General features: G+C 38.3%; 1 protein-coding gene across 1 annotated transcript in view; it reads left to right on the forward strand.

Moving 5' to 3' along the window:
• ARID5B (AT-rich interaction domain 5B) overlaps positions 1–18,478 on the forward strand; it is a 582,615-nt gene that overhangs the window by 279,884 nt on the left and 284,253 nt on the right. The window contains exon 4 of the mRNA XM_078642686.1: positions 16,648–16,878. Within this exon, the coding sequence (XP_078498812.1) occupies positions 16,648–16,878 (231 nt within the window). The remainder of the gene's footprint in view (positions 1–16,647; positions 16,879–18,478) is intronic.

The following is an 18,478-nucleotide window of genomic DNA, read 5'->3' on the forward strand; positions in this document are numbered from 1 at the left end:
CACGAAGAGTCCCGTGTCTCTGTGTTCTAAGACAGGTGAACCCGAAGACTTTGGGCGTAGCCCTGGCGCCGCCGGGTCCTAAATAACCCGGTTCTTCAGTGTTAGCGAAACCAATTACAAAATGGGGAGGCTGCAGGTGGAAGGCCTAATCGTCCACCTTGTGCAATGGTCACACTGAGCTGGGAGCTCTTATGGGGGTTAGCTGGTCCAATGGCATCCTTTGCATGAAAAGTTATGTTGTTGGTGGTCGGCCCACTTCCCTGCTTGAGAAGCCGCACCTAGGATGGGAGGATTGAAGAATGGGGGGGTTGATGGTGTCTTACAAGAAGTGCCTGGAAACGCTTGTGATGAAGTTGTGGGTAAACAGGCTTTGAAGGCAAAAGCAGTTCGATGAGTCAGGCACTCCAACGGTACTTGTTGTGGATGGGTGTAAGGTTGTGAATAGTGCAAATTTCCCTCTTGCATGTTTCCCCGCCTAGGTTGCTCATTCCCTGTTTTAATAGCGAGGACAAGTTTTATGTTCTCCTCTATATTGGACAATCTGGCCAGGCTGCAAAAGGGTATTAATAGCTGACTCCGCTTCTGAAACAGAGGGTCATCAAGGGACGGCTGCTCAGACACTTGTTGTATATTAGTAGCAAGGGCAATATGCAATGCCCGTATTGAGGCCATTGGTATTTTTTTACGTACTCTAATGGACTTCGTCATGGGTGCAGGGACATCTTTAGACATCCCTCTTTTCCTTTTACACAGGTTTTCCACTACAGGCTGGCAGATGGTCTGGGGGAATTTGAAATAGCATTGTAGCCGATATATTTGAAGCTTCATTTTGACCAACCCCCTTTTCTGGGACCTCAGGGGCTAAAGTAGGAAATCTTACCTCCCCTAAGGAGAGGCGGCTCTCAGTGATTTCTATTTCTTTGGAGAGAATGTCTGTAGCCCTTGTCAAAAAGGAATCCAGGGTGTTGATGATTTCACCATCCGTCTTAGGCGCCCTTGATTTTCGTTTGACTATGGTTAATTGGTAATGAAGGACATGCTACAAGTTGACCCCAAATGTTAGAGGGGTGGCCCAGCCCAGACTCCCCCGGGTGATGATGGGTGTGTCATAGTAATTATGTATTTTTAAGGATTAGCTTGAATTTCCAAGATAACACAACTAGAAAATGTGTCTGTATGGATAATGCAAGGATACCGATTCCATTTCATGTGGGCCTCTTTGAACTGTTGTTAGCTGGATAGAGTTCTAAGGTTGATGCCATTGACAACACCCCTGGGGCAGGATTGCCCTCCATAGCATGGGTGGTGAAAATGTATGCATTGTTCTCTATATATTGGCTGCCTGCTCACGCTCTGCAATGTTTAGCAGCAGCTTCAAAGCTAAAAGCATTTTTCAACATATGGCTTATATGAATTCAACTACATTTATGGGGTAAATAACTGTGTGAAGTCTGTCAAAATGGTTATTGTTAATATGGTGTGGTGCAGTGCGTCAGCTGTAAAATGGCAATGACATTTTTAGGTCTTACAGACAGCTTTCATTGCTTGCTGTCTAAACCTATTGTGTAATAACAATACTTAAAGCGGGCTTTCGGTCAACTCCTTGCTTATCATTGGTTAACTTTCTTGTTGCTCTCATCCGCTTGCTTCTTATTTCATGGCTTTCCTTCCTCTTCTTGTGATAATCCCACCCCTGGAGCATAGCTGCTTTACCATCATTCTGATTTGATAAGTTGTATACTTCAATTGCTTACATTCAGGAAAACAAACTTTTTTCTTTTTCTTTCAACCCTCATAGGAGTGCATGTGTTTTTTTTGCTCTCTCCCCCCATGTGCTGCTTCCCCCTACCATCTCCACCTTGTTCTCCGTGTAGCTTTTCTACCCCCATCTCATGCATTGCTTCCCATTCACTTCTTGCTTGGCATTTGTATTAGTTTTTTAAATTAAACCACACTGTCATTTTGTCATGTAGATCCTACAAATCTATATAGGATCTGGGCGTTTAGACAACATAAACTAAGGGATTGGTGTCCAGACTGATTCCAGACACCCCCAGAGGATATGTTAGTCTGTAGACCAGCTATCTCACAGTGCCACTATAGGCCCCACAACCTTACCAAGGAGCGAAAAGTTTCTGGCAACTATCAAATATAACCCTGACTCCTCAGGGATTGTGGAATCAGAATGGTACTTTTCGCTCAGACACTTGTGCTCACTCTGTCTCAGAGAGCTTTTCAGAACAAACGGCAGGGACGTTTTCAATAAGCATTTATTGAACCAGCGTCATTCTAGTTTAAAATACATGTGCTGCAACAACCAGCAGGCAGAAATAGATGTATACAGTTATAAGAACCAACAGAATAAATAAAAGGTAGAATTCTACCATGGTGCTAAATCAATGAATATATATACATACATGCCAGTATTCATGAGTACTCCTAAGATGCAAACCCTAACTAGATGTACCTAAGTGTACCTAGCATGTATGTAGGTGTAAAGACAGCAATCCCCCTAGGAAAGAGCCAACCCCATTACCTGATTGGAGAGAATGAAGGACTCTGTTTTGTTCTCTAGTTGGACACCCCGCAAGGGATGTCAGACCACAGCGTGCAGGAACCCTGCGTCTTGTCAGCGTGGAAGTTTCTCCTCTGGTTTGCCCAGCAAATATGTGATACTTAAATACCTGAAAGGTACCCTCCAGTAGCATAATGAAAGTTGAAGGGCCCCCCCTGCAAGGTACACAGAGGGGCCCCCGCTCCGAATTTAAGTCGGAGCGCTCCTGTGTGAGTACAGTGAGGGGTCCCCCTGCAGCTCAGGGCCCCCCCGCACTGTGGGGGATGTGGGGGCCTGTGTTACGCCCCTGGTACCCTCAGGGGTTCTACCCAGATGTGTCAATGTACTGTGAGTCTGTCGGCCAAGGCTGACGATAGTTGTGACTTTTGTACAGAGTTATTATGCAGAAGATGTATATTTTTCACACAAAAGTACATTTGGATAAACAGAGGCAGCTTCTTTATGTCACCTGCTAAATAAAATAGATCAAATAAATACACTGCATGCACCATTTACAAATAATTTAATTTTTGCCGAATTATGTTTTGAATTTAAAATAGAAATACAGATCGGACTTTGAATGTAAATAAAGATTAACAACTGTGTGGTTTTGAAATTGATGTATAGCTCCAAAATATTAATTTGAATGACCAAGCATGAGCATATCATATATTTTCTAGAGCTTTCCTTCTTGAGAAGGCAAGCCTTTTTTTACCTTTAAAACATTTTCTTCAACAGCTGACACTGCAGTGCGTTCTCTTTTGGTGAGAATGGATTTAGTTAAGCTATGAGCTGATAGGGTTGTCTTTACTGTTTGACCAGAGTAAATTGTCTTCACTTAAAAGTCATAAGCTAAAAGTGAGGCCCTTTGTTTCCGATCTTTAGTTGTTAAGATAGTACAGTTTCTTGCCTTTATGCTTTCAGTGGGTGCGGTTGTCATAAAGCCAACATTCCAGGAAATTTCTTATTTACTTTCACTAAACAAATCCGAGATTTCTCCCTACCTTATTCGATTCATTCGTTTAGTTCTCTTCATAGGCCATTATAAGCGAGAAACAAAAACACATTATAGAGATGTGGAAACTTGCATCCGTAGTTAGATAGATTTGTTTTTTCAATTGACTTTTTAATGTATCAATAAAAAGGGAAACACTTTTCACCAAGGTACAAACTAATAACGATTTTAATAATCTTTTCCATAACTTTCATTTACGTGGAGGTTGAATTTGAAAAATGGAGGAGGCCCCTGTGCTTCTTTAGGATTAGTGCATAATTTGTATTAAAAAAGTCGGTGCCAGGGCCCTTCTCAGGAGGCTACTGCAGCCTGCACGACCCATCGCCCCTGACAACGCTGCCAATGACAGTACCAACACTACTACTAGCTGTTGCACTCCTACAAGTGTGACAATTCAGACTATTTCAGGCCATCCGAAGCTATAATAATGGTGTGAGTGATGGGTATTATTCTTTTTTAATGTATATTCACTTATTAAACACTGTTGTTGAGCTAATGTCAAAATTAGACAGACAGCTCTACCTTGTTGTGGACTACCACTGGAGCAGGTGCTAGCGATTAAGTGCCGGTGCAGTGAACCAGAAACCACCGGCTTAAATTAAATACTGTGGTAGAATAATTTAATGCACAATTTTAAACAAAAAGTGATATGTTCATTTTGGCAGTGTTTTCTTGAGAGCAACAAAGAAAACATTATTTTAATTAGAAAACTGGGAGTAAAGGTCCATTACCATAACCGCCCCTCTCTATATAAATCATCTTGTTACAGGTTACTTGTTCTTCTGAGTATGGGTTCTAAAACAATAAGGTGTTTTTATATAGCGCGTAGTACTGTTTTTCTTTCTCACAGTACTGACACGAAAAATGTTTTATGCAGGATGTCATGCAGCAGTCATGTCACAATTCAGAAAACTATTTTATTAATATAAATAGCTATGGATTTGCTAAAGCTAGCGCTTGATATTTTTTTATCAATATAGAGCATTTGTGCATTAATGTTATAAATAAAAGTTGGCATAAGGACAAATGCTTGCACAACTTTGCTTCTCGCAAATTTTCAGTTCTTTACGCACTTCCGATATTGTTCACATATTTTTAGCCCCAACTTTCAAAATTTAAAATAGATGTGTAAATTATCTCATGCTTTTTTGTTGTATGTAGTCGTTTAGAACTATGTCTCTTTTACCCCCTGGAAAGCTTAATGTTTAATTAAATATGGATGAAGACCCTTCCACTTATTTCATACAATTTCAGACATTTATGGTAAATTACATTAATGATGGGAAATAGTGAAAGTGTAATGGTAGAAATTGTGAGCCCACCTTGGCATGGCAATCAATCTTTTAATTTATTTTGTTATGTATCTGATCTTCTTTCACTGTTTAATATACCTATATCATCATAGAACTCTCAAGCAAATTGAAGATGTTACCTTCCTGCAGAATGATATTCGAGGTTTCATTGATGCCAGTTGGGATCCTCCTGGCTGTTAATGCAAGGCTTGGATGTGGGATCCTTTTAGGGTCTCAAAAATATTATAAATTCAAAATCACCTACTAAGCATGGCTCCTTCCTGCCTCACAGACACCTCTGTGACACATGCAGCTTCAGTGTTAGTTGAACTTGTGGCTCTTTTCACAGTTTGACAGCACATTGTGCAGTGAAAACAGATAAGAGGCATTTGAAGGTAAAACTGGCTGGGTACACTGCATTAGTCATTTAAATATTATCTGTTACTGCCACCTCCATAGAATAGATGTATAGGTCCTCATGATTTACTCTTCATAGTTTCTATTCCTCCTTAGCTGGTGCATCAGTGTATAGAAGTTGGAGTAAGACATGTAGCATTACCTCTGTTTATAGAGGGTCCAGAAATCTCAAAGTTAGGAGTAAGCTGAAGGATAGCCTGGTGGACCTCAATATAAACTCCTATAGGGCACTGTTCCTTGCATATAGCTCTAACAATAGCCTGTGAGGAAACATTAGAAGGAATGCATAACACTCATAGTTGTAACTAGGGGTAGGCGGAATTTGCGTAGTCACGCTACGCAATGCTCTGCGAAACGGTGAAAAATCTCCACGAGTACGCATAAGTTCAGTGAACACACAGAATTGCATGTTCCGCCCATTCGCGATGCTTTTTTCCTGTTTGCGAACGCTGTTTGCGTACTCGGGGAGAAATATCTAGCGAACACGCCTTTTGAAAGCACGAACAAGCAAAAAAAATCTGCGAAGCCGCGGATCACAGAATGTTTGGTAATTCTGCGTTCACCGCAGAATGGGAAATTACCCAAATTACCCAAATTCCGAGAGCAGAATGGAATTTACAGCCAAGGCCTAGTTGTAAAATCACAGAGCTGCTGGCTTTACTCAATCATTAAACAATCTTTGAAATATGAGACAGATTGCGCTGCAAATTACAAACAAGTGTAATCCACATTTTGTAACAAATTTAACAATTATAGAGTTTCTCCCATTGTATAGTGTGTCAATCAACTTAAAAAATGTGTGTTTCATTGCAAACCGGTCTTAGTATAATTCCTTTCAAGAACAAGCAGTTCGTTTTCCCATAGAGGAAGAGCTTCTTGCTGGACATTGAACCATGGACCACTGACTTCATTTCTTTAAAACATGCCAGAGATTATTACCAATTTAAGCTTCAATGACATTCATGTTTCTTAGAAAATAATATGGACGTGCAGGTGTGCTGTCCCTTCTACTAATCATCCATTTCATGGGGTAACTGCTAGGCATATCACCAGAGGGGGGGTTTCTGAGACCTGATATACTGCACTCCTTACTGATAAGGCAAAGTGGAGTGTCTATAGCAAAGAGCACTGTAAATCATGTATTTATAAACACATGGTACCGAACTTTCAAAATAGAATCCAAATGACAATTGCGCCACAGGAAATGACTGTACTGGAATGGAAAATGTAAATCATTTAACAAAAACATTTGAGGAAGCAATTGTATGCATCTCTGTATGGGTTGTGGTGTTATGACTCTAAAGTAGGTCATAATTAATCAGTGTTGTTTTGTTTTGCCACTTTCTTGCCTTGAGATGAATTAGAACTGAACAAAGTGTTAGAAACGTTTTCTTATAGTAATTCTGCGTTTGGGGGTCCCTACTCTATATATATATTCAACATATACTTTCTCCTGGGGTTGGGTTCCAAGGTTGTCCTGGTTTGAACATAAATGTATGCTGTGTACAAACTTAATTGACAATGGTTTACCTCAGGTAAACAAAGAGTAAGCCTATTGAGATCAAGAACTATGCTTACATATACCATATGAGCTCTCACATGATTACTTAAGCACTAAACCTGCCTTGGATATAACTTGCATTTACTAGCATTCACCTACGTAAATGGAATATTCAACTATCTTCAACCAGCTAATACTGAAAAAAGATGTTTACTGTAGGGATGCCGAACCCTTGTAAAGATGAATACAATGTACAACCTTGACAATGTGAATTTTTGTCATTTTTCAGTTCAATTTTAAAAATAAATCTTATTGTTTTATGAAGGCAAACATTACTATTAGAAGTATATCTCAATAGCAATTGTATATTTTAGCCAGGGAATAGCCCAGCCTACCAAAACATAGAGTTAAAGCATAAACATAGAGAAACATACAGGAATGGTGCACAAAAACTAAATAATAATGACATATCAAATTTGTGGAAGACGAAGATTTAAATAGTAAGAAAATGTTATGCCTAAGCATCTATCGGACCCACACTATTTAGGCCATTAAATCCCAACACATTGATTTCCAGCATCGACATTGGCCTAAGGATCCCAATGAAATCCTACCCATGCTCAATACATTTTCTTAATAGACCGAGCACCCCTAGTTTTAGCCAACGCTAATTCTGAGTCGTATATTTGCCGAATGGCGGCCCACCCCTCAGCAGCCCTTGGGGAAAGCGGGGAGACCCAAGCTCTGACAATGCAAAGTGTCGCCAAAACAATTACTATAGACAACATCTGTCTCAGACATTATCAAATTCGGGCCTATAACCCAACATATTCTGGTTAGGAGTAAGCTGTATATCATATTTGAGACAAGCTGACGACAGTTGGGGCTCACCATCCCAGAATTCTTAACAAAGTTGGACATATAACGAACCTATGCTAAATATCAGCTGCAAAACAGCATTTAGTGCATTTAGTCTTCTCAGCCCCATGGTTCCCGGGCCATTTTGTAATTCTGTCTGGCGTATAATACAGCTTGCAGATGGTCTTGACTTGCTGCAGTTTTAAGTTGATAGAGTGTACCGAACCGTCAATGATATCTAAGGCCCTAAGGATTTCTGAGGGAAAAATTTGAGCAGACAGTACCCTACTCCACTTATCAGCAAGAGACAAACTATCATCAACTCTGTATTGACAGAGCCCCTGATAGATTGTGCTGAATAATGATTTCCTAGGCTCCCTATGAAAGCTAGAAAGTAAATCATAACCAACCAAAATAGTAAGCTTACATCCTGCCATAAAGAAATCCCTACTCAGTAATTATTTAAAGAAAAAATAAAGGGGAAGATCAAAGGACACTTGAAGCCCAGAAAAAAGCAAAATACGTTAAAATCGTAAAGATGCCCTGTAGTCTCAATCTCAAAATGTAACCAACCATTACCCACTGAATCGTGGAATATAGATGGAAACGCTGGGTTATCCCAAAGTGGGGTGTCCGAGTGTATTAACAGGAAAGAATACTTAGCGGATATTTCCCACCATATACTAGCAATATCCCTAATACACTTTAACCTAATACTAATAATTAGGATCCCCTAGCCAATACAAAAATAGCCTATAGTCTGGCCCTAATGCAAACTGATAACCGAAAATAGAGGGGTCTGGATCAATAAGTGTTAACAAATTACAAAGATTAACCAGCAATTGCCACCCAAAAATAAAGCTTGAAATCAGGAAGCTGCAGTCCACCGTGCCCAGAGAGAAATATTTTAAGTTGTATGGCACGTCTGTCCCATTTGTAGCCCAGAATTGTGTAAAAAATGAATTTGGAACCTAGAGGCGAACTGCCCGAAACATGGATAAAAAGTTTGGCAAAACATTAATTTTGATGATGTTACATTGACCTATAATGCTGGTAAGAAGCATATTCCCGAACTCGAGTTTATTAATAACTGAAAGTAGGAGGGGTTCATAATTCAATATAACAAATTTCCCTACCTGGGTGCTTAGCTGAACTACAAGATAGGCTGCTGACTAACTTACTCCTGTGATCAGAACTTCTGGTTTAAAATTAAGAAGAACTTGAGTTTTAGTTGTATTTAGTTTTTACAGCAAGAGAATATTCTGAAACTATTAGATTCCTCGATAATATGATCGAGGGCTACTGACTTGTTAGATGAAAATATAGCAACATTGTCAGCATAAGCTGTGATTTTAAGTTCGCAATCACCAGACATCATTGGTTTATATTTGATCATGCTCATGCAAGAGCAGGTACTCAAATACAAAGCGAACAAAAGAAGAGTTAGAGGGCACCCATGTCAAGTACCGTGATGAATCTGAAAAGATATCGAAGACTTCCCAGCATAAGCTAGCTGAGGACTGGGACTCCTATATAATGCCTGTAACCCCTTGTAAAAGTGATCCTTGATACCAAAGGCGGCCTTCATTGCCCAAAGACCACCCTGTACAACACGGTCGAAACTCTTCTAGGCATCTAAATGTATCATACCAATCCTTTGGCCTGTTTCTTCTACTGCATCAAATGTGGCAACTGCTGTATTATCATGACAAGTAGTGTCCCTACCCAGTACAAAGCTATGCTGCTGTTGGGAGACTAAATCTGACAGTTGAGGAGCAATTCCAACACCAAAAATCTTTGCAAACACCTTTGCATGGCATTAATAAGAGCTATGGAGTGATATGAGCCCGTAAATCTGGTGGTTTGCCTTTCTTTAAGAAGCCTATAATAGTAGTCATATTCCAGGCATTGGTCACTTCTCTTCCAGGCTCAATATGTTGGATGACACTGGGAGAAATGATAATATCTTTGAAGTTTTTATAGAATTCGAGCTGGATGTTGTTGTCTCCTGACACTTTGCCTGATGGCAGAGCTAAAAGAGCTGCTGCAATTTCAGTGATTGTAATATCTTTCTGGAGTGCAGTAGCATCAAGTTCTCCAACAAAGGGCAATCTGCAACCCGAACATTGTGTGTAAACCGAGGTAGGTGAAATCCTTGAGGCTGGTTGTAGAACACGTGATGAAAAACAAAAACTATTCCACAATAGCCTGAGGTTTGATAAGCAAGTATTTGACCTATCTTTTTCCAATACTCACATCGAAGAGCCCGGTTTTTGAGCTAGCTAGCCGTAACCTTTTCTTTAAGAGCCCTGCAAAGTAGAGATTGCTTTTCGATCAAATTAAAGTATACTGTCTGTTGATCAGGTACATCAGTTGCAATTATATGAGCGTGCATGATCTCCAGCTGCTTAATTGTCTGGCAAAGCAGCATAGCGCTATCCTGACTGTCCCTATTTTTACTAAGTATAAATTGCAATGTGATAGCCCTAATAAATGACTTCATAGTGTCCCACACCAGTGGCGGAGAGGCCATACCTACATTGACCTGCAGAGTTTCCTGACAGTAAGCTACACATATGTTTGCAGTAATTGGGATATGAAAATAGGTAGCGAGGGAAGGAGAACTGACGCTTCTCTTCCCTAGCCGAATAAGGGTTAAAAAAATACCAATATGGGATTGTGATTAGAGGTGATCTGAGGACACACTTCTATACCTGCCTCCTGAATCAAACGTCCACTAGCAAAAACCATGTCTATCCTAGAGTAATGTCTATGCAGCGATTTAAAAAAAAAAAAAATGTGTAGCCTCGTTTGGCCGGATATGATGCCCTCCATAAATTTCGCTGCCCATGCACACTGGCTAATTCAAGAATAAAAGTTATTATTTTTACCGTGTGGGGAGAGGCAGAATGATTTGTGGATTCAATACTAAAGTCCATAATACAATTAAAATTACCCATTACAAGTAACTCCCTCAACCAGTCCAGTAATTCAAAACACAGCAAGTATCTCAGGCTCATCTTCATTCGGCCCATACACTGTGCAGAGCACATACTTCTGGCCATATATTAATAATTGGGTAATCGCCCACCTACCCCTTGGGTCCCCTGCGGTTTTTAGTATCTTAAGCTTATGTTTATTATCAACCACAATAGCAACCTATCATATAGAAACAGATTGGGAAGTTTATACAGTAGTATTATATCTAAGATTCTTTAACAGAAAACGGTCCTTAAAGGTAAGGTAGGTCTCAATTAAAGATAGTAGGTGCTGCCTATACTGTTTAATCTCGTCCTGGACTAGACTGCGTTTTTTAGGTGAATTCAAGCCAGAAACGTTCCAGCACATACTTTTTAGCCTAGACGTTAGCAAGCGCCCTTATCGTCATTATCAAATGCACCAATCAATGCCCAAATCCAAACTCCCAATGTACAAAAGAGAACATTGAATCATAAAGTGACCATTGATCATTCTGGCTCATTTCCCCCCTCACCACAACCACTCCACCTTTAGCTAGGAATGTCACTGTAAACCTACTCGGCAAACCCACCCTTCTGAACCCCTTTGCTGTCGAAATACGTGACAGCCCTAGAAAGTCCCCACACACACTCACCTTCCTTTCCACTCTCCAATCATATGCACTTCCACTAAATAGCGAGAAATAAGAGAAAAGACAACAATAACAAAAGAAAGGAAAGGCAAGCTCAAAAGATATCTTGTTTCCAAACTAACAACAGTAGATATATTACATTGCAATTCTACGGTGCAGTAATTTTCTATTCCGAAATGCACACATTTGGTAAAATGTAGTTCGCTCTCTGATGTGGTTGTTGCCAAGGAATTCTTATGGGAATGAGACAAATCTATCCAGAAAGGTGATGCGGTTAAAGGGCAGCCCAGAATGTGGCCATATGTAGCAATCAACTCTGGGAGGCTGATTCTAGTAAAAGGTTTCTGAGTTATGCCTAGAAATGTGCGATTGGAGCACATTTCTAGGCGTACCTCAGAAAATAACAGCTTGATCAAGTTTTGTAAATTAATTTACACTTGTCAAAATAGACAAATGCATTTTCCAATATATAAAGACGGCAAGTGCAAGCATAACTGATAATTTGTTTTATAAATAATTTTCTCTGGAAAAGCATTTCCCCCATTCAGAAAACCTCATACTTTTCTCCTGCCAGTTTTGGGGAGTGTTCATTTTCTACCTCTGAAAAGGGTGTACTCCCTTTGAGAAGAGTAGATCAATGACCCTCTTTAAGGTGGGAAAGTGGTCAGTAAGTGGTTTGAAAATATGCACAAATATGTGCATTTATGGGTATTCAGATACTTTTAGGGCATTTCCTCCTGGAACATCCAATCCCTCCCAACAGGAGGAGGTTTAGTCACATGCACACCAAGGTTTACCCGTGTGAAACTGAAGTTTTCAAATTACAAAAGTCATTTTGCACTCATGAAAAAAACTATTTCTCTCTGAAAGACACACACACACAATACACACAACTCACAACGTTTTGTGAATGAGGACCCCTTGCAAAATCACTAAACAGTGACAAACCTCAAAATAGAAACTTGTATTGCAGAAATACCTAGCATGGCACAAACAAATAGAATTATTTTAACTTTGAAGAAGATTTGATTTTTAAAAAGCTCTAAAAAGACCTAGTAGACCTGTATGATTGGTAGATTTAAGTGGCCCTATCTGTTTACGTATTGTGAATTATTTGTTGTATTTATTTGTGGACTGCTGTCCATTGCCTTATTCTTGCTGTTCCCCTTTTTTCCTATTAGTCTCTCACTGACTTTCTTTTGTAAGGATGTCACAGACTTACCAACATTAGAATTGTTATTCATTTGATATATTTAAGTGGTTAGCCTTGCATATAGTTGCAGAAAAGGTTTTTCTGAAGTTGAGTTGGTCTTTTCTGGTGTCTGTCCTTAGTAATGTTATTGTGCTGCATCATATGAAATTGAAGACCCTTGTACTTTCAACTTAAGTAATTTCTGACTTTTTTTGTTTAATAAAGAGACATCGTAATGATTGCTCATTATCTCTTCGTTATTGTTTTATTTCATCACAGAAACGTTAGTAGAAGCTAAACAGCAATTGAGGTACTAGGTAAATTATTTTATATATGCGTCAGGCTATTTGGATATTAATTAAACCAAAAGCTGAAAAGGAATGTAGCATGTTGTTTTAATTATGTGTACGCTTTGATCCTGATTTCATTTTACATCTTTTTTTAAAATGCTCTGGGTTTGTTATGGCAACAGAAGATTTGAACAAAAAGAGCTGTCGCTTTTGGGATAAGCATTGTACTATGTGCCCATATCCATAGTAAGATATTATTTACATTGTATTTAAAGGCTCAACATTGGTTTGATTAAGTTCGGCTTTTACCTAAAATGTTATCCATAAATGGTAAGTGCAGCTTTGGCCTTATTTTATAATCCTAAAGCAGTACATTATTATTTATTATTATTATTATTATTATTGAGCAGAGCAAAACACAAAACAGCATTATAATACAATTGGTCGTCAGAAATAAATCCACACTTTTCACAGATACACATTCTATACATGTGTCAACTTGAAATCCATAGAACATGGATGAACATACATAAATAACACATAAGTCTAGCAAGCCATGTAATCACTTAAATTTTTTACCCCTACATTATTAAAGTGCTGTCTAAGTGCAGACTGCCTTAAAACACGTAATTACAAACACTATTTACATTAAAGTGCATAAATTGGGAGACATCCAACCTTCTATTGTTGTTTTTCCAAACACGGTAAAAAGCCTCCAGCCAATCAGAACTCGTATTTGAGAAGTATCGGGAAAAAATTACACCTTCCCATTACTATGAGACCCTAAAGTGACTTGTGCCTAGTTAGCATCAGATATAATAGTACTGTATCTTCACTTTTACAGCAAAAAAAGCACTTCTTTTCATGGTCACTACGTGCCTTTAAATGTCCAATTAAAACATAAATCCATTGATAGCTGTTTAAAACCTTCTAACTGTGCAAAAATTGTCATTATTACTGTGCAATCATACATCCCCCAGAATAAAGGGGCTTAAAATGCAATGTGCTAAAGTGCTACATTTTTGTCAATATATCCCAATGACAAAGCAGTCAAATCTTTCAACTATAAAAACCTAAAGTGCAATGTGCTAAGGTGCTAGACTTCTGTCAATATATCCCAAGTATCAAAAATCTTACAAACCGCTGTAAACTTTTTTGTTGCCCCAAACCGACTTGCATATGCTTCTTCAAATCTCCTTATCCTTTGCATTTTGTTTATCCATTTAGGATAAGAGGGGACCACTTCCGATCTCCAGTTTTTTAGAATTAAAGAGCGTGCTACTATGGAGCAAATTGTGATGCACACCTCTTCAGCTTTGGTCAAATCTGACCTTGCTTTCCAGAACCCGAAAAGGGCCACTTCTATCTCGGGATCGGTCTTCTTTTTAATGGCCTGGCTTATAGCTAAAAAGATATTGCTCTAAAAAACTTCAACCTTTGGGCATGTAAAAAAAGTACGAAGCCAGTCTCCCTCGCCATGTGACTGGCATCGAAAGCATTTATTCTCCACTTCCGGATAGCACTTATTTAATGTTTTCGGGGTATAGTAGGCCAGCAATCATGACAAAAAAGCCATTCTTTTAAAATTGGCTGCTCTCAGGGCCTTACTCCCTACCTGGGCTATAGACTGCCAGTCCTGGTGAGAGAAAGAACAATTAGTCTCTTGAGTTATTTTTCCCAAAAATTCCTCAACCAGAGGGAGTGCCCTACGTTTTTATCAACAGAGAATGCCAGTTTCCTACCCCCTTTAACCTGGCTTTATATAGGGCATTGACCTGGCCAGTAGGCACGCCGCTTGGGAGAAGATTGCATTTTTTGATAAAGTTTATGATCTGCAAGTATGCCAGGAACCCTGGCTTCATTTGATTACCACATCTGCTTAAAACCTCATCCTATGCGATCAGTGTCGTAGCAAGAAAAAAAATGGCCCAGATACTCAAAGCCACTATCCTTCCATCTCTTGTGGTGACTGAAGGGAATTTGCAAACCAAAAGCCCTGCATTCCTCTAACTTCAGAAAAATAAATCCTGAAGATTCTGCTTGTTTAAAAAAGGACTGAAATCGTTCTGAGTAATCACGAATTGTCTTATAACGGGTCTTTTGGGGTAATTTGGATGTTTTTAAGAAGATTGGAATGTGTGTGCTGGACTCACAAATCATTCTTTCAAAGAAATATATGTCCATCCATTCATTAGGTTCTAGTAAGCGTGCTGTAAGGTCTAATATTGCTGCATCATAATAAGTTTGAATATTTGGTAAGGCTAAACCCCCTTGGTCTATTTCCAGTTGTAATATGGACAATGTAACCCTAAGCAGTACATTATTATCATAATTTCCTTTTTTAAAGATGTAAATAGTGTAATTATTTCTCATATTGTAGTGTTCTCTAAAACATTATTGAATAAATAAAATAAAGCAGGAGAAGTATTTGTTTTCCTTAACACAGACCCTACAATGTTGTAAATTTAAATAGATCAATGATAGTTAATGTAATTTCAAATAAAAATAACTCTGGATATTTAACACTAACAATTTAAATTTCAAGATGAGTTCATTTAGTCAGACACTTACAATGAAAGTATCTTCCTACCCACATTTTTGTATATAAACAAAACATCAAAATGTCAATGCACATATTTACCAGAGAGGTTTAATCCAGCAAATAATTCATTGCGGGACCTTAAAGTTATCTCATCAGATTTTAAAATCATGGGATGTGGTTGGCTGTAAGAACTTTGACATGTAACCTTATAAACTGGATTATGTTCTTCAGCATCTACCATTGCCCATTGCTTATATGAGGCTCTTTCCAGGAAGAAGTGATGAATAGCAAAGTAATACATATATATTTGGTTTGCCCATTGATCTGTAGTGAATTCAATGAGAAACATATGGCAATTATTTTGAGCTGCTATGCATTAGAGGAAGCTGATTTATAGGTATGGTTTTTAGATGATTGTGGTAAGATCAAGGAGCCCAATGTAAATGTATGTTAATATGTATATTTCCAATTGGATACACTAATGACCATGTGTTTGATCTCTGTATGACCTAGAAACATTATAAAATAAATGTACGATCTAAGAAAATATCGCTCTGTATATTTCTGATTCATGAAATAGATACATGGTAGAAAATTAAATTATACCTATGGAAAAAAATAAGTAGAGAGGCCATGCTTGTTTTGTTCATTGCATTACATTGATGCTTTTTCAGCTCTTTTCTAAATTGGAGCAGTGTTAAGACAGTCCTGGTTGATATGGGGATGTTTCCAGATCCTGAGTGCATAGATGGAGATAACATTGTTAGTGTTTTTTTCGTTTTCCTTTTTCTTTTTTACTTCTCCAGTGTGGCTGCAGGTGTGCTCAGAGCCACCAAAGATAGTGAGCTTGACAGCCAGACAGTTATCAGAATGCAAGGAATTAAAGGTCTGATTTCTTCAGTAGAAAAAACTTATAAAATGCAATCTTGGTTTTCTTGACAATGTTTTGGGGATTTGACTTGGTATTTGGTGAAAGTTAGGGTTCAATACGACCAGACTTATGTCCTTGACCCAGGTTTGGACTAGCTTTTGTTAGTTCTTGGCAAAGGAATTCTGTTTTGGTGGAGCTAAGCTTCGGGTTGGCAGTCCAGGACTGGATGAAGTGCAAGCAACGAGAGGAGTTATATGTCTGGAACAGATGAAACTTTCAAATATAGTTATGTGTTTTTGGTGGATTGGTAACTTTTTATGTTATTTTCGATGATTTTCTTTTTAATGTAAGAGGTCCTGTTCTTTCAGTGGTATTTTTCTGCATGTTAACTTCGAAAAAAGATGTAAAAATACCTAGTCGTGAATTGAACATTTCCATTAAGCTGTTGAATGCAAAACAAGCAAATCTACAGTATTGTAATACATGTTTTTTTGTTTCTTTATAGGTGAGAATGAAGAGGATGTAAAAGTGATAGTCCTGAGTTATCCACAGTACTGTCGATATCGCTCAGTGTTGAAGCGCATTCAAACAAAATCATCTTCGTTGCTGATCGATCAGTTCGTTTTAGCTCTTGGAGGTATTGCAGTGATCAACAGGAATACACACATTTTTTACTGTCGGAATACCTTTGACCATCCAAGTTTAATTGAAAATGAGAGTATATGTGAGGAGTTTGGTAAGTTATTAGTATACAAAAGCTGCACAAAAATAATACATTTTTAATGATTTTAGTTTAAGATGCAAGTCATTTCTTTGTGCATTCTCAACTGTTTAATTTTTAAGTATACATAGAAATGTACGCTGCTAAGACACAGTTTGTATAGTTCTTTGTACATAACACTATGGCCTATATGCAATGTATGACTTTGTTACAATTTCTCTCTTGACAGATTGAGTGAAAGAATGGATTTAAATATTGCAATAAAACTTTGTAACACTATCTTTAAGCACTCTGCAACTTTTGCCAAGTTGCTTCAGCCAATATAAGGCTACAGTTCCCTGGAAATATGTTTTATGTAAATTTTCTGAGATTTATGGACAACATAGGATGATTATATTTCATTACTGTGGTGGTACATTATTTGTTTCTAGGTGCACCTTGCCTTTTGATCTCCACTTTCTTGTAGGAACGTTTGTCTGGATTCTACAAGTGAGTTACTCTTGCCTGTTATCTGTTGAAACTTTGTGAACCATAAATGAAAACGTAAACTGTAACTTCACGCCAAGTGACAGTTAGTGCAGCGATTGGTGCATGCATGAAAAATGACCTCTCTGGCTTATTCCTCTATACAAATTGCACTGCCCATCCTATTAAATGTGTTTCTTTCCGGAAGAAATCAAAATTACTTCGGTTGGTACCTTTGAAAATTAAGCAGTTAGATGGACTGGTTGTCTGTATCTAAGACTGTAGATAGGTTCAAGGGTTTGAAAGTCAGCTTTGCTATTTGTCTTCTTTGATTGTTATCCCATACTAAAACAAGTGACACCTGTATTCCATAACTGGAGCAGCATTTTTACTTCATTGTGCAGGTGAAAAGCTTCCAGGTTATATTATGCTCCAAACTTACTGCTGTCTCCATTATTTTGGATCAGGCAGTTAAGTGCACAGTTCGGAGTAATTCATTTAAGACCAATGAATATAATTTTGCTGTTTTCAACATAAGTGCAACCAACCTGTAAAATATTTATATTCTACTTCAGGAAACCATTAATGCTCTTTAAATGACAAGGCTTTGTGGCTTAGCAGTCATTTTTAAGACACTTTCTTTTTTAAGATCAACTATGAATTCTGTGTGTTTAAGACCATTAATTAGAGGCTTGATAATTTCTATTATAGCTTCCAATAATTCAAAGCATATGTTTTAATGAGTCATTTCCCTTACTTATTCTGCCCCCTCACCAACTTCAGAACTGATGTAAGACGTTGGTGTATTGAGACCACCATGATGTTCTGCAGTCATGCCAATGTCTTGTACAAAACTCTAAACCAGATTTTGGCATAGAGACCACCAAACTCTTGGCACAACCAAGGTAAGGTAAATCTCTAATTGCAGAGAAAATTGTATCAGCGTGATTAATACATTTGTTATTTAATGAAGAACAGAGTGTTGCCCCATAGGCATTTTTTTATTCTTCATTGGCATAGTGTAGAAATCAAAATAAGTTAACTATAATGAGTCTGCCAGATTGAACCGTTGCTCATATGTAGGTTTTAGAGAGCATAGGCTCTTTAAATGTTTACTGTTGGTCTAAAGTGGCGCGATCTCGAGTCAAGA

The sequence above is a fragment of the Lissotriton helveticus genome, chromosome 5_1, assembly GCF_964261635.1.
Source record: "Lissotriton helveticus chromosome 5_1, aLisHel1.1, whole genome shotgun sequence".
Taxonomy (NCBI): Eukaryota; Metazoa; Chordata; class Amphibia; order Caudata; family Salamandridae; genus Lissotriton; species Lissotriton helveticus.